The 15810-nt window shown below is 39.6% G+C and overlaps 1 protein-coding gene across 1 annotated transcript in view; it reads left to right on the forward strand.

Moving 5' to 3' along the window:
* LOC127797828 (type 2 DNA topoisomerase 6 subunit B-like) overlaps positions 1–15810 on the forward strand; it is a 28693-nt gene that overhangs the window by 6591 nt on the left and 6292 nt on the right. The window contains exons 5-8 of the mRNA XM_052330984.1: positions 5318–5426; positions 5501–5576; positions 5700–5720; positions 6672–6868. Coding sequence (XP_052186944.1) covers positions 5318–5426; positions 5501–5576; positions 5700–5720; positions 6672–6868 — 403 coding nt within the window. The remainder of the gene's footprint in view (positions 1–5317; positions 5427–5500; positions 5577–5699; positions 5721–6671; positions 6869–15810) is intronic.

The following is a 15810-nucleotide window of genomic DNA, read 5'->3' on the forward strand; positions in this document are numbered from 1 at the left end:
CCTCTTTCAGGTAAATACATTAGGTAGCTTGAACTTACTAATGGAAGAATTTAAGGACTTATTCACTAAACCAAATACCCTACCCCCCACAAGACCTTTGGACTATGCTATACCCTTTAAACCACAAACCACACATGTATACTTGAGAGCCTACCGTTATTCACCTACACAAAAGGCAAAAATTGAGAAACAGATCTTTGCCATGTTAGCCACCTCTTTTATTCAACCAAGCCAAAGCTCTTTTGCATCACCTGTTCTACTTGTGAAAAAGAAGAATGGTTCTTGGAGGTTTTGTGTTGACTATACTCAACTCAACTCTCATACCATCAAGAATAAATTTCCTATCCCACTAATTGATGACCTATTGGATGAGTTGGCTGGAGCCAAAATATTCTCTAAACTAGACCTCAAATCTAGGTATCACCAAATTCGAATGAAACCTACTGATATGCCCAAAATAGCCTTTAGGACTCACCATGGCTTGTATGAGTTTGTGGTCACGCCTTTTGGACTCACAAATGCCCCAACAACTTTTCAGGTCCATGAACCAAATCTTCACCCCTTACCTCTAGAAATTTATCCTAGGCTTCTTTGATGATATTCTAATTTACAGCCCAACCTTGGAATAACATATAGCCCATATTCGAACCACATTTGAAGTCTTTAAATGCAACCAATTGTATGTCAAGCTATCTAAGTGTATCGTTGCGAAGGATGAGGTTGTTGGTCCCTTAAGGTATGGCCACTCAAGAGGGGGGGCGAATTGAGTGTTTAAAATTTTTCTCCCTTTTTAATAAATGTTATTGATTAATTATTTTCTTTAAGAATATATAAATTATTTTCTTTTAATTAAATTCTTGTTATTTAATTTTAAACAAATTAATATTTTGTAACTATGTATATGTGATTTTGAGATTAATAAATTGCAAGCCACAAGATATAGCAAGAATAAATAAATGAGGCTATATACAATTTATAGTGGTTCGGTGTCTCCACACACACCTACTCCACTCTCCCAATGTCTCAACCACCCTTGGGGTTCCACTAATCTCACCAAGGTTTCCACACTATCTCACACTGGAAACTAGATACACTCCTAGATTACAACGGGTTCTAGGAAAACCACGAACACCAAGGTTTTCTTCCTAGCTTACCTTGGAAATTAGATTCGCCTAGATTTTAACGATTCTAGGAAACCTATACAATCCACAATGATAATTTAATTGTTCACAAATAATTGTCCACACTTGGATACAAATAAGCAATTAAGCACAAAATATACAAGGCAAAAATATTTGAATAAATAAATAAACGGTGACCTCAGTTTGAATGGAGAAGATCGGATTCGGCTTTGCGATCTCTTTTTCTCCTCTTGCCTTGTAGCTCTTCATGGATGTGCAACGAATCTTTAAGAGCTTTCGAGTGCTTGGAAATTAGTTTGAGAGCTTTTAAGTGCTTTGGATAGACAATATGAGTAAAGAATGCTCTCTAAAATGAATTTGGAGCTATTTATAAGCATTATGGAAATTACTGTAGCAACGGTAATGTGTATTGTAGCAACGGTCAAAATTCTAACCGTTGGAGGGCCACTGTAGCATTACTGTAGCAATAGTGAAAAATCGATTTTTTTGTCCAAATTTCACAAAATTATTTTTTATGCATTTTAGAATTGCTTTGAAAAATAATTTTAATGAAAAATAACATTTTTGAAAGTATATACACTTATGAAAAAAAGTTTAATAAATTAATCTAAAAAATATATTTTTAATAGAAAATAATATTTTTGGTAATACATATAGTATGAAAAATATTTTATAAATTAATCTAAAAATTACATAAAAAATATTTTAATAGAAAATAATATTTTTGGTAATACACATATTGTAAAGAATATTTTATAAATTAATTAAACATAATTCGATACTATAATTAATATATTTAATAAAAATGCTCTTTTTGTTAATCACTAAAAATACTATATTTTGTATATTGAAAATTCTTTTTTTGTTAATCATCAAAACTTAATTAATATGAGCAAGTTGGCTCAACAGAGGTGGGATATTTGGGGCATGTAATCATAGGTGGGGGTGTAAAGACAGATCCTAGCAAGGTCACAACCATGGTGAAATGGCCTAGGCCTCAATCAATGAAGGAGTTGAGGGGATTTTTGAGATTAACAAGGTATTACCAGAAGTTCATCGGGCATTATGGAATTGTTAGTAAGCCTCTGATGGATCTACTCAAAAACGACGGCCTCCATTAGAACCCCCAAGCAGAGGCAACCTTCTTGGCCCTCAAGAAGGCCATGACTCAGGCTCCTGTGATTTTTCTAAGCCATTTACTGACACATGTGATGAGGGGATAAGGGCAGTGCTGATGCAAGAGGGAAGACCCATAGCATACCTAAGCTAAGCTTTGGCTCCTGGACATTTGGGGTGGAATGTGTATGATAAAGAGCTGCTAGCAGTGCTCAAAGCAGTAGATAAATTGAGACATTAGCTGGAGGGAAACCCTTTTGTGAGCAAGACTGATCACGTAAGCTTGAGGTTCCTATCTTAATAGAGGTTACAGTCACAGGCTCACAGCTACAGAGGAAGGGGGTATCCAAACTTATGGGGTTGGATTGTACCATACTTTACCGCAAGGGCAAGGAGAATGTAGTGGCTGATGCCCTATCTAGACAAGGAGATATGGGGAGTAAGGGAAGCTTCCATGCCATTACAATTGTGGTACCTGAATAGGTGAAAGGACTGGAGCGTAGCTATGACTAGACAGCTTGGCTGAAGGATTTTTTGCCCCAATTGGCTGCCCAACCAACCAAAAACTGGGTGTACTCTCTGTCCAATGGGTTAATCAGGTTCCAAGGGAGGATAGTATTGGGAGATGACCAAGGATTGAAGGAGAGAATACTAAAGTCTCTCCATAGCTCACCTCTAGGAGGGCACTCAGGGATAAGGGCTACCCTTCACAAGGTGGGGCAACTATTTTTTTGGCCAAAATAGAAGAAAGATGTAGTTGAATTCGTGCTGGCCTGTGAAACATGTCAAAGATGTAAGCATGAGCAGGTGCCTTATCCTAGCCTACTGCAGCCTTTAGAGATCCCAGAGCAAGCATGGGAAGGGATTTCAATGGATTTCGTGGATAGCTTGCCCAAATTAGAGGGAAATGATGCGATCCTAGTGGTGGTAGACCGGTTAACTAAGTTTGGGCATTTCATTAGTCTCACACATCCATTTTTAGTATAGGAGGTAGCAAGGGTGTTCTTAGACTCAGTGGAGAGGCTACATGGTGTGCCTAAATCGATTGTATCGTATAGGGACAAGATCTTCACCAGTAACTTCTGGCAAGAGCTATTTAAGAAGCTGGGTTTGGGATTGCATTTATCTACTGCTTACCACCCTCAGTCAGATGGACAAACCGAGAGGGTAAACCAGTGCTTGGAAGCTTACCTCAGGTGCATGTGTTTCACAAAACCCAAGAGCTAGAACAAATGGTTGTCGTTAGCCCAGTGGTGGTACAATTCATACTATCACAATGCTATCAAAAGGAGTTCATTTGAAGCGGTCTTTGGGTACATGCCCCTTATCCTACCTGCTATAGCTAGCTCTACTCCTAGCTTAGCAGCGATGGAACAATACCTGTAGCAAAGGCAAGATATGACAGCTACCCTCAAGAGAGAGTCGACGGCACATAATAGAATAAAGCAGGAGGCAGACAAAAGGAGTGATCGGGTGTTTGAGGTGGGGGATAGGGTGTTCCTCAAGGTGAAGAGGTTCTTACAACCACCCTTCACTGCCGCACCCATGTCCAAACTCAGTCCCAAGTACTTCGGGCCTTATACTATTGAGTCAAAGGCGGGGAAGGTGGCTTACAAATTGAAGTTTCCTACAGGAGTCAATGTGCACCCGATGTTTCATGTATTATTGCTCAAGAAGTCCATTGAGTAAGGGGCTTCCACCAGCCAGCAGTTGCCAGCCATGGAGGATGACCTAGAGGAAACCCTGGAGCCCAGAGCTATACTCGACAAAAGGGTGATCTACCAAGGTACTGTACCATTAACCCAAGTTCTGGTTAGATGGTCTCACTTGCAGCCCGACCACACCACTTGGGAGTACTTGCCGGAGCTGCTGAAGTAATTTCCCCAAGCTATGGGCCTACTCTAAAACTCAGACAAGAATTGTTTTTAAGGGTGGGGGAATTGTCACGACCCCATGGGCCTACTTGTAATTTCTTTTAAATTTTCAAATGTAAGCGAGAGCCAACCGCATATTGGCTTTGTTGTTTCCCTCGGTAAGTTGTAACCGCAGGGATAATAAACCTATAAAAGGCTCAAATGGGAGGATGGGAATTCATAGTTGAATGAGAATTGAATTCTTTCCTTTTTAAATTCTCTCTCTCTTTCTCTCCAATTTCTCTCTCTTTGTTCTTTCTCCTTTCTCTCTCTCTCTCTCTTCTTAAACGTTCCCAAGTTCAAGTCTCTCTCCTGAGACTTGACAGTGGTTAATAATTCAACAATAACTAACCCCATTTACAAGTAAAACAAGTATAAAAGTAGGGTGTAGATATAATGCTTATTTGAAAATTTATTAAAAAAAGTACGTAAACGGGGTTAATTGGGGACCCATTCACATCCCTATTCACAAACCTAAACAAGCACGCGTTTAAGAAGAAAAATGTAAACAACATATCAAGCCTTAATCATACCATGTGGGATCGAACACATGAATTCTAGCTAACCAATTATTTCTATCTATGGCTTCATGTTTTACATGGCTTTTATAATTGAAATCATACCTAAGAGTCTTCCACCAAGTTTTTCTTGCTTTTTATCTACTTCTTTTGCTAAAGACTTGTTCTATTTCATCTACTTTCCTCATATGAGCCTTTATTAGTCTTCTTCACATGACCAAACCATTTTAATCATGTCTCATGCATCTTATCTTCAATAGGAGCCACCCTGACCTAATTAAGAATAACCTCATTTCTAATTTATATTTTCTTTTATTGCTTCAAATCCATCATGACAACCTTATCTTAGTTATGCTCAGATTTAGCACATGTCGTACTTTATTGGGAAAAAATTATTAACAACATTGTAGCAAAAAACATAATGAGAAAAAATTATTAGCAAATTATTTCAAATAATCAGATTATTCATCATGGTTCTCAACATAGTAGTATAATAGTTGACTAACCATATAAAACAGTACTTGTGGATGAAAACCAATGATTCACATCTTCTCTTTTCCCCTGGCATCCCAGTTTCTCTGTTTTTATCTATTTTCCTTGTTCCCTGATTTATGCATTGATGCTACAGGTATTGGTGATAATGAGATATTTTACTATCATCTCAATCTAAAAGAAATTGTTTCTGCACAAAGGGTGAAAAAGCTACCTTCAGTATCTAAGACCGGTGCAAAATTCAGGTATGCAACTTGCCCCACTTCTTTCTTGCTCATTTGTAAATTACTTAGCCAATTGCTTAATTATTTTCTCCCAGTGGAACTGAAGTTAGTCTGTCAGTATCTGGAAAGGTGGATGGCTTAATTGCAATGCTCACCGACTTTGTTGGAAAGGTACTCTGCTTCATCATTTTTAGGGTTCAAGCTTTTTTTCCTCCACTTTCCAAAAGGCTATTTCTGATTTCTCTCACTACATATTGTACTTATTCTCATTTCTCTCTTGCAATTGTTATGCAGATGCTCATTTTAAAGATGCCTGTAAGTTCAACTTACAGCTTTTAATGCTGCTTTTATTTATTTTATTTTTGTGGGGGGCGGCAGTAGGTCTGAGGCTTTTACAGAATGCAGGCACCCCATCATCTTTATTAATTTTTTTTTGTTTGATTGACATTTAGTTCTGCTCATAAAAACTGAGAATACTACTTGGAATCCTATTTTGTGACTTCTCTCTATCACTAACTTCAGTTTTAGTGATTTCATTCCCTCCTAATACTCAAACTAGGGGTGCAGAAATGAAAGTAGGACTGGTGGGTTGCTTAGGAATCATGATCGTGCAGTGCATTTTACTTCTCCACAGTGTATGTATCCGGTTTAAGCAAACCATGTAGTGAGCCACCCTGCAGCCATTGTTATCATATATGTCTAGATGTCAGTCTGCAGCCTAAGGTTCCACCAAATATCCACTTCGTCTCCAATAGGCGACTTCTCCAGGATTCTCCCAAATATGGCGAGAACCTGTTACAATATTAACATGACATGACACTAGTTATCTCCAATTTTAACTTCTCATAAAATTCTATGGACCTGGAGCAACACCAAGTAGGTCCTACCTTTGCATGCGGTCTTCTGATAAATAGGTTGGCCCCTCCATAAATCTTCCTTTGCTTGCTCCTTATGGAGCAGGATGCTGTTTTGCTTCTGTAACAGGACAAATTTTAATCCTTTTACTCGTGTTGTCTAGACATGAAAATCAAATGACAAGAGAACAGTTTGGAGCTTACCAACTGCACCTGAGAGGGTCTTTGCAGACCAGTTATATTACCCATTAGGTTCAGATGAATACATCACATTTTCTAATGACTGGTTGTTTCTAGGAGCCAATCTGTAAAAGTTTAAAATTTGAAAATTACAAATTACGCTGATTTTCAAGCTTTGACTTATTGATATTATTGTTATATAGGCTTCCGCTGATCATTGATTTTTGTCCAGAATGTTGCAATTGATTTGGTAATTGAATGTGGTGATGTTGCTGGATCACAATGTGGCAATCTCATTCCAGCAAATGAATGCATTGCTTTAACAACTACTTCGTCAAGCATTGAACATCTGAGATCAGGCTTTGAGAATTACGTTTTCAAGCATGGAAACAGCTTAAAAGATATTTGCCACTCTTGCTTCTCCAGTGGGTGAGTGCCAATTGCCAAGTGAAGTTTTTACCAGCTTCTAGTAACTTCACTTGACTTGCTTTATGGATTTAATCATGGTGCTCTATGCAACTGCTAGCTGATTTCTTCCAAAGAAGTTTGAAGGTGCTCTGATTCATATTTATCCAAAAATATGTCTCTCAACCTTTTGCACTTTTCAGACCATTATATTTTACATGGGATCAGTTTTGCTATTGATCCAATTCCACTATATCTTCCCATTGTATTTACTCAATTGTATTTTATAGAAACTTTGGTGTTAATATATGGTGTTTTGTATTTACCAGGTGTTCACCTCCTTGTTCAAAAAGTATACAATATATTTCAGTAATACTTCATCAAGATCACAATACTTAGGCTGTTCTAGGGATAATTATGGTTACTTAGAGAAATTTTTGATTGTTTAGAGCTGCTACATGATGAGAAATTAGAATTATTAAAGTTTAATGTTTCATATTAGGATTTGGGTTTTATTTGAATTTTGGAAGTTAGATTTAAAAATTTTAACTGTTAGTTACTTATATGGATAAGTGTAATCTCAAATAAATCAGAAAACAGTTTTTATTGATGTTGAATATGTTGGAGATGTGGAGCTTGATTTGATTTATGACACCTACTCAGAGTCAGTATGGGGGCTTGGGGGTGGAGTCCCTCGAAACCTAAATAGGCTCGAATTAGGAGTTCTATTTTTGCCCTAGTCTTTGTAATAGCAACATTCTCAAATAGTGAAAAAACACCTAGTGTTGTCGTGGACATAGGCATTCTTTGTCTAACCACATAAATTCTATCCTTTTTGTGTGTGATTTTGTTTCAAGTTTTCTTTATCGCTTGATTCATTCCCCTAATAGAATAGATTGAAGATTTCCTCTCCTTGAAAATTCTTTCTTCCAAATTTCACTTAATGTCTTTCACTATAGGTTCTTTTGCAACCATTTTGCTCATACCAAATGAACTTGATTATATGCAAGAGTTTATCAATAGACGTGCTTACTTTACCAACCAAAAAAAAAAAAAAATACAAGCTCCCAATAGGTGGGTTGGCTACATAAATTTTAGATCTCTAATTAGTTCTATCCATGGTCATATCAATTGATGTCTGAGGGTTTCCCACCAAGTTTTTTTTTAATCTTTCATTCTCTCTTTTGTTACAAATTTCCTCCATTTCATTCATGAGGCTCATAAGTGTTTCTATCAGTTTTCTTCTCACATGTTCAAATCATCCTAATCGTGACACCTTCACCTTATCTTTAGTAGGCACCACTTTGACCTTATTATACATGCTCTCGTTCCTTATGTTGTCTTTTCTTGTATGGCTTCAAATCTATATAACATTTTCATCTCAGTTACCCTCATACTTTGTACATGCTAATTCTTCCTTGCTAACATTCTGAGTTATACAACAAAGATAGTCTTATAGCCATTAGATAAAACTTCCCTTTTAGTTTCAAAGGAATTTTATGATTACATAATAAAATGCTAAACGCATTTCTCCACTTATAGCCATCCTGCCTTTATTTTATGAGTAACATCCTTGTAATCTTCCATTCTTTTTGTACAGTTGATCCAAGATATCAAAATCAATTTTTTTTGGGGGGGAATAACTTGATGTTCATGTTTCTGATAAGCTGCCGGTGCACTGGACCTACCAAAGACATTACAAGTAGTAACATGCATGAAGATTAGAATAAAGGGTCAGCACGGAGGTGTAACAACCAGCATGTGCGCGTGAGAGGGGTAGAATTGTAATCCACTTCCTGAGGGAATAATCAACATGTGCAAGGGAATTCAATTAGAAAGGAGGTGAGGAGAGTTATAAGTAGGTGGAAGGAAGAGAGAGAGGGCATCAGTTTTCTGGGTAAAGAGAATTCTGGAGAGAGAGGGCCTTTCGAACGCCCTGGGTGGTTCTTGTTATCGGTTGGAATTCCTGATAGCTATTGATACTTGATTATTGTTTGGATTTTCTATCTGGGAACCTATCAATTTGGTATCAGAGTCGTCTGATCCTGATGGTGAACTTAATAGAGAGAGTGGGTGAATTGGAGTCGAAGATGGAGGGCATGCAAAGGGGAGTCAAAGACATTCGAGGCGATATCCAGGCAATGGAACGAAATGTGGCAGTGATGCTCGAACAATTCGCTTTCATGCGAACGAAGTGGGACGAGCAGGAGTGGGAGAGGAAGAGCAAGTCTAAGGAGCAAGAAGGACCTTTGTAATTCACCAAGGATTCCAAAGTAACCCCTGGGGTGGTGGGAGGTTGCGACTTGGAAGGAGGAGTCAGGGGTGGGTATCGATCAGACATACGGGGGAGGAGATTGGAGATGCCCATTTTCGAAGGAGAAAATCCAAATGAATGGATTTTTCAAGCCAAGAGGTAATTTGTGGTCAATCAACTAACGGAAGAGGAGAAGATAGAGTCCGTCGCACTATGTTTCGAAACCGCGGCTCTGTCTTGGTTCCAATGGGAGACAAAGCAAAGAGGAATTTGGAGTTAGGAAGGCTTGAAGCAAGGAATTCTGGGCAAGTTTCGCCCCACTCAAGAGGGGTCGTTGGAGGAGCGCTTCTTGGCTCTTCGGCTGGAGGGGACTGTTAAGGAGTATCGGTTGTTATTTGAGATGTTGGCCACAACTATGCTTGATGTTCCTGAGACGTTTTTGGAAGGCCAATTCCTAAACGGCCTCAAACCGAAGATAAGAGCTGAGATCACAGTGCTACAATCACAGGGGCTCGATCGGATCATGGTGGTGGCTCAAAATATTGAGGGCAAGAACGCGGCTCTTCAGAATTGCCATCGGGCAACTGGACCACCCAAGAGCAGGTGTTCTATAGCACCAACGGTCACTAGTCAGATGTCCCCAGTACTAGCGAAGAGTTTGGGTTCCTCCCAAAAGTTCGCGACCCAATCGGGACCCCGGTTTCACACCGCTAGAAATGGTGGTAGCTTCCCTTTTAAGCGGCTCATTGAGGCTAAGTGGAAGGCCAAGCGAGAGAAGGGCCTTTGCTTCCGCTGTGATGAAAAATATTCGATAGGCCATAGGTGTAAAAACAAGGAGCTCCAAGTTTCGATGATCTATGACGAAGAGATAGATAAGGCAGTAGGAGAGGAAGAAACAGTGCAAGGGGGATATGAAGAGTTGGGATATGGGGGGGAAGTGGTCGAGTTATCCATGAATTCTCGGTTGTGGGATTGACTATACCACAAACGATGAAGCTAAGGGGACTCATAGAAGGGCAGCCAGTAGTAGTTCTTGTGGATGGAGGAGCAACTCACAACTTCATAGCGTCCAAGTTGGTGCAACGTTTGAGTTTGCCTAGGACAGAAACGGCTAGATATGGAGTGATGATGGGAACCGAGATGGCTATACAAGGAGCGGGAATTTGCAAGGGGGTGAAACTGATCCTTGATAACCTGCAAATAGTGGAAGATTTCCTTTCACTTGAGTTAGGAAGTTCTGATGTCATTCTTGGCATGAAGTGGTTGGCATCAGTGGGGAAAATGAGTGTGGATTAGAGGAATTTGACCATGAAATTCCAGGTGGGGGGAATGACTGTGTCTTTGCAAGGTGACCCTAGTTTAAGTAAGACATTAGTCTCCCTAAAAGCTATGATGAAAGCGTTTAAAGAAAGTGGGGAGGGAGTTCTGTTGGAAATAGGAAAGGTGGCTGCTGAGTTCAACGAATTGCAAGTGGGATTGCCCTATAGTTTAGAGGAATTATTGGCTGAGTTCGAAGGGGTTTTTGCCAACCCGGAGGGACTGCCACCCACCAGAAACAAGGACCATGCCATCAACCTTCTACCCGACACTCCTCCGATTAGTGTTCGGCCTTATCGCTACCCTTACCTTCAAAAAAACAAGATCGAGAAGATGGTACGTGAGATGTTGGCAACTGGAATTATAAAGCCAAGTGTCAGCCCCTACTCCAGCCCGGTGCTGCTTGTTAAAAAGAAGGACAGGGGGTGGAGGTTTTGTGTAGATTACCGGGCCCTAAACAAAGTAACAGTCCCCGACAAGTTTCCAATCCCAATCATTGACGAGCTGCTAGATGAATTACATGGGGCTAAGGTTTTTTCGAAGCTAGATCTCAAATCTGGTTATCATCAGATTCAAGTCAAGGCTGGGGACAAGCCTAAAAACTGCATTTTGAACACACGAGGGCCATTATGAATTCCTCGTCATACCCTTCGGATTGATGAATGCATTGGCCACCTTCTAATCCCTAATGAATGATGTATTCAAGGAGTATTTGAGACGATTTGCGTTAGTATTTTTTGATGATATATTAATTTACAGCCAAGATAACAACATGTGCAACACTTGCGCTATGTTTTGAAGGTGCTGGCTGAAAATCAGTTGTTTGCAAACAAGAAGAAATGTTCCTTCAGGCAGTTGGAAGTTGAGTATCTTGACCACGTCATCTCCCAGCAAGGCGTGTCAGCTGATCACTATAAGGTGCAAGCCATGGTGGATTGGCCCACACCCACATCATTGAAGGAATTGAGGGGATTCCTCGGTCTCACAGGGTACTATTGGAGGTTCGTAAGAGATTATGGCAAGATGGCATGGCCCCTCAAGGAGAGACTAAGGAAGAATAATTTTTTCTGGGATGGGGAAGCTGAGCGAGCCTTCCAGCAGCTCAAGACAGCGATGGTGTCACTTCCGGTTCTAGCACTACCAGATTTCGATCATCCATTTATCATTGAGTTTGATGCTTCAAGGCAGGGGTTGGGCGTAGTGTTGATGCAAAATCACAAGCCGGTTGCATACTTCAACCACGCTCTTAAGCCGTGGGAGAGAAAAAAATTGGTTTACGAAAGGGAGCTGATGACCATGGTGTTTGCAGTTCAAAAGTGGAGGCATTACCTCTTGGGAAGAAAGTTCATTGTAAGGACAGATCAGAAAAGCTTGAAGTTTTTATTGGAGCAGCAAATGGTGAGCCCGGAATATCAAAGATGGATGATGAAGTTGATGGGATTTCACTTTGAGATACACTACCACCCTGGGTTAGAAAATAAGGCAGTGGATAGCCTTTCGAGAATCAGTCACCTGGGAACCCTATTAGCTCTAACGGTTCCAAAGGTGGTTCAACTAGACTTGCTGGCCCGAGAGGTGGAGAAAGACGCCTACTTATAAGGAATTATAAGGGAGTTACAGCAGGATCCGACTTCCCAATCCGATTTCCAGCTAGTGGGTGACCAGCTCCTTTACAAAGGGCGATTGTTCCTGCCTAAGAGTTCTTCCCTAATTCCATTATTACTCCATGAGGGGCACGACGGAAGTGTAGGAGGTCATTCAGAGTTCTTGAAAACTTATAAATGAATTGCAGCGAGTGTGTATTGGGCGGGGATGAAGCGTGACATACGCCAATATGTGAGAAATTGTGATGTTTGCCAGCAAAACAAGTATGAAACTTTAACGCCGGAGGGTCTTCTACAACCTCTTCCTATTCCCAGTCAGATTTGGGATGATATAGCCATGGATTTTATTGAGGGTTTACCAAGGTCAGGCCATATGAATTATGTACTTGTGGTGGTGGACAGACTCAGCAAATATGGCCATTTTATTGGTCTCAAACATCCGTTCACAGCAGGAGTAGTGGTTGGGATTTTCATCAAAGTGATAGTGAGGCTTCACGGCATGCCCCGGTCTATTGTTTTGGATAGAGACAATGTATTCATGAGTTGTTTCTGGGAGGAGTTGTTTCGACTTCAAGGTACTAAACTTAATCGTAGCACGACTTACCACCCCCAAACGGACGAGCAAACAGAGGTCCTCAATATGACCCTAGAGACGTACTTGCGTTGTTTTGCATCAGCAAGACCTATGGGATGGTATGTATGGATGCCATGGGCTGAATTGTGGTATAACACATCATACCAAACTACTTCAAAGGTAACTCCTTTTCAAACAGTGTATGGGAGGGAACCGCCAACCTTGATAAGATTTGACAAGGGAACTACTCCCGTGTCTGTAGTAGAATAACAACTGATGGAGCGGGATCAAGCGTTGGAAGAACTCAAGGACCAACTGGCGAGAGCTCAAGCCATCATGAAAAGGGGGGCTGACCGGAAAAGAAGGGATGTGTAGTTTACTATGGGTGACTTTGTCTATTTGAAAAAATGGCCCTACCGAAGGAAGACCCTAGCTGCCCACCCTAATGAGAAGTTAGCTCCTAGGTTCTATGGGCCATTTGCAATTGAGCAAAGGGTGGGGCCAATGGCTTATAAATTGGTGCTACCGGCACATTGCCATGTTCACCTTGTTTTTCATGTGTCACAGCTAAGAGAGGCCAAAGGAGAGGTGGGAGCAAGAGTGGAGATTCCCCACCAGCTGAATGCAGACTTAGAGATGAAGGTTGAACCAGAAGCGGTGCTGGGAGTTTGGCCTGGAAGGGGTTCTAACTTGCGTGGGCTGGATATCTTGGTACAATGGAAGGGTCTACCACCACTAGAGGCAACTTGGGAGCCCTACAACATGATTTAGCAACAATTTCCAACTTTTCACCTTAAGGACAAGGTGAAAGTGCGGGAGGGGAGTAATGATAGGCTGCCGGTGTACCAGACCTACCAAAGACGTTACAAGTAGCAGCATGCATGAAGATTAGAATAAAGGGTCAGGACATGTAGGTGTAACAACTAGCATGTGCGCGTGAGAGGGGTAGAATTGTAATCCACATGTTGAGGGAATAATCAGCATGTGCAGGGGAATTCAGTTAGAAAGGAGGTGATGAGAGGTATAAGTAGGTGGAAGGAAGAGAGAGAGGGCCTCTCAAATGCCCTGGGTGGTTCTTGTTATCGGCTAGAATTCCTGATAGCTATTGATACTTGATTATTGTTTGGATTTTCTATCTGGGCACCTATCAGTTTCACAACAATATCATTCACACTTATATTTGTTACTGAACCTACATTTCACATATCTATTTTTGATCTACTTAGTTTAAAACCTTTGTCTTCTAAGGTGTTTCTCCATGATTCAAGTTTATTATTTGTGCCTTTTTGTGTATCATTTATCAAGACAATATGAGTTGCAAAAAACATACACCAAGGAACTTCTTCTTGGATGTATTTTGTAAATTCATCCATAACAAGAGCAAAAAGGTAAGAGCTCAATGAAAATCCTTGGTGTAATCCAATTATAATTTGGAAAGCCTCAGTATTTTCTCCACAAGTCCTAACGCATGTTTTTTGCTTGATGATACATGTCTGTAAGAACTTGTATATAAGCAATTTGTACTCCTTTCTTCTAAAACACCTTCCTCAAGACTTCCCTAGGTACGTTGTCTTAGGGTTTTCCCATATCTATAAATACTATATGCAAATGGTTTTATTTATCTTAGTAATTCCCATTAAGTGTCTTTGGACCTGCCAATAAAACCAAATTAGTTTTCAAAGACCTTACTTTCTCTCCTTAACCTTTACTTAAGTACCCTCTCCTAATATTTTGTCTTATTAACTAGATCCCTTTATAATTTTCATAGCTTTAAATATCTCCTTTATTTTTATAAATAGTCACTAGTGTGCTCTTTCTCCACCCGTCCTTTTTTGATTTAAGGATCACATTAAATAAATTCATTAACCAAAAAAAGCCCCATTTCCCATCCATTTCTTGCTTCTATCGAGATACTATCCTGTCTAACTGCTTTCCTATTCTTGATCTTTTCCCATGCTTGCTTAATCTCATTTAGAAAAATATGTATACTCTTCCCCTTCATTAAATAGCTTCAGAAAATACTCCTTCCATCTCTTATTATGCCCACTTAGTTACTAGTACCTTTTGATTTTCATCTTTTATGCATTTCACTTGACTCAAATCCTTTTTTTTTTCCCTTTTGGTTTATATTTTATTTATATATATATTTTCCCCTCTTTTGTGTCAAACTGTTAGTATAAATTTTCATAAAATTTTGACTTTGCTTCGTTAATTGCATTATTGTTTTTTAAATATACCTCTTCAAATTTTCTTCATTATAGCATTGTAAGTAAAGTCTTGTAGCGAGATCTCTTAGTTTTGATTTGTCCTTGTACCTCTTCATTCCACCACTAGGACTCTTTTTGATTTGGAGTTTTCTCCTTCAACTTTCCTAAAACAATTTTTGTGTGTTGTGAGTGGGAGTAGGCATCTCGATTCACATTTGGTTATACTCTCCTTGTACTATCCAAACTCTTCTGCCACATACTTTTCCTTGAAAATAGCTTGTTTTTCACCTTTTAAACCCCACCATCATATTATTGGGCTTCGTTTTGAATACCTTTTCCCTCATTTTTGATATGGGCATTAAGGATCATAAGCCTATGTCGAGTGGTTATACATTCTCTTGGTGTAACTCACAATCCTTACATAAGCCGCCCTCTTGTCTTATAAGACAATAGTCTATTTGAATAGGTGATAAGCCAAATATGTGACCAAATCTTCATCCCATTTCTTAAACAAAGTATTAGCTATAGCAAAATCCGAAATAGCTTTGCCTCCATCATTTCTTTCTCCAAATCCATAGCCTCCATGTGCCTCCATTTACCTCCCTGTACCCTCTCCCTTTTCTACCCACATGACCAATTAAGTCACCTCCATACCAGACTACAATAATCATCTCTCCTCTATGTATTTGCTGCATCAACCTTTCTAAATCCTTCCAAAATCTGGTCTTATACTAGAATGACTTTAGCTACAGTAATCCTGTCTCCTATTCTCTTCACAACTACTACCCTATCCTTTAACGTCTTATCCATAATAATCCCCACTCTATTCCTTGCATAATCTTTTACTAAGTACAAAGTTTACATCCAAAGTTAACATTTTAACCATTTCTTCAAGAATGTTAATGTTTCTCCTAGTCATCATGTCTACCACTTCTGTAGATTTTCTTGTCAAAGTCATGATATTTCATAATCTAGTTCTCAATCTATGATCTTAGAGTAACTTTTTTACT

This window comes from Diospyros lotus, chromosome 3 (genome assembly GCF_014633365.1).
Source record: "Diospyros lotus cultivar Yz01 chromosome 3, ASM1463336v1, whole genome shotgun sequence".
Classification (NCBI taxonomy): Eukaryota; Viridiplantae; Streptophyta; class Magnoliopsida; order Ericales; family Ebenaceae; genus Diospyros; species Diospyros lotus.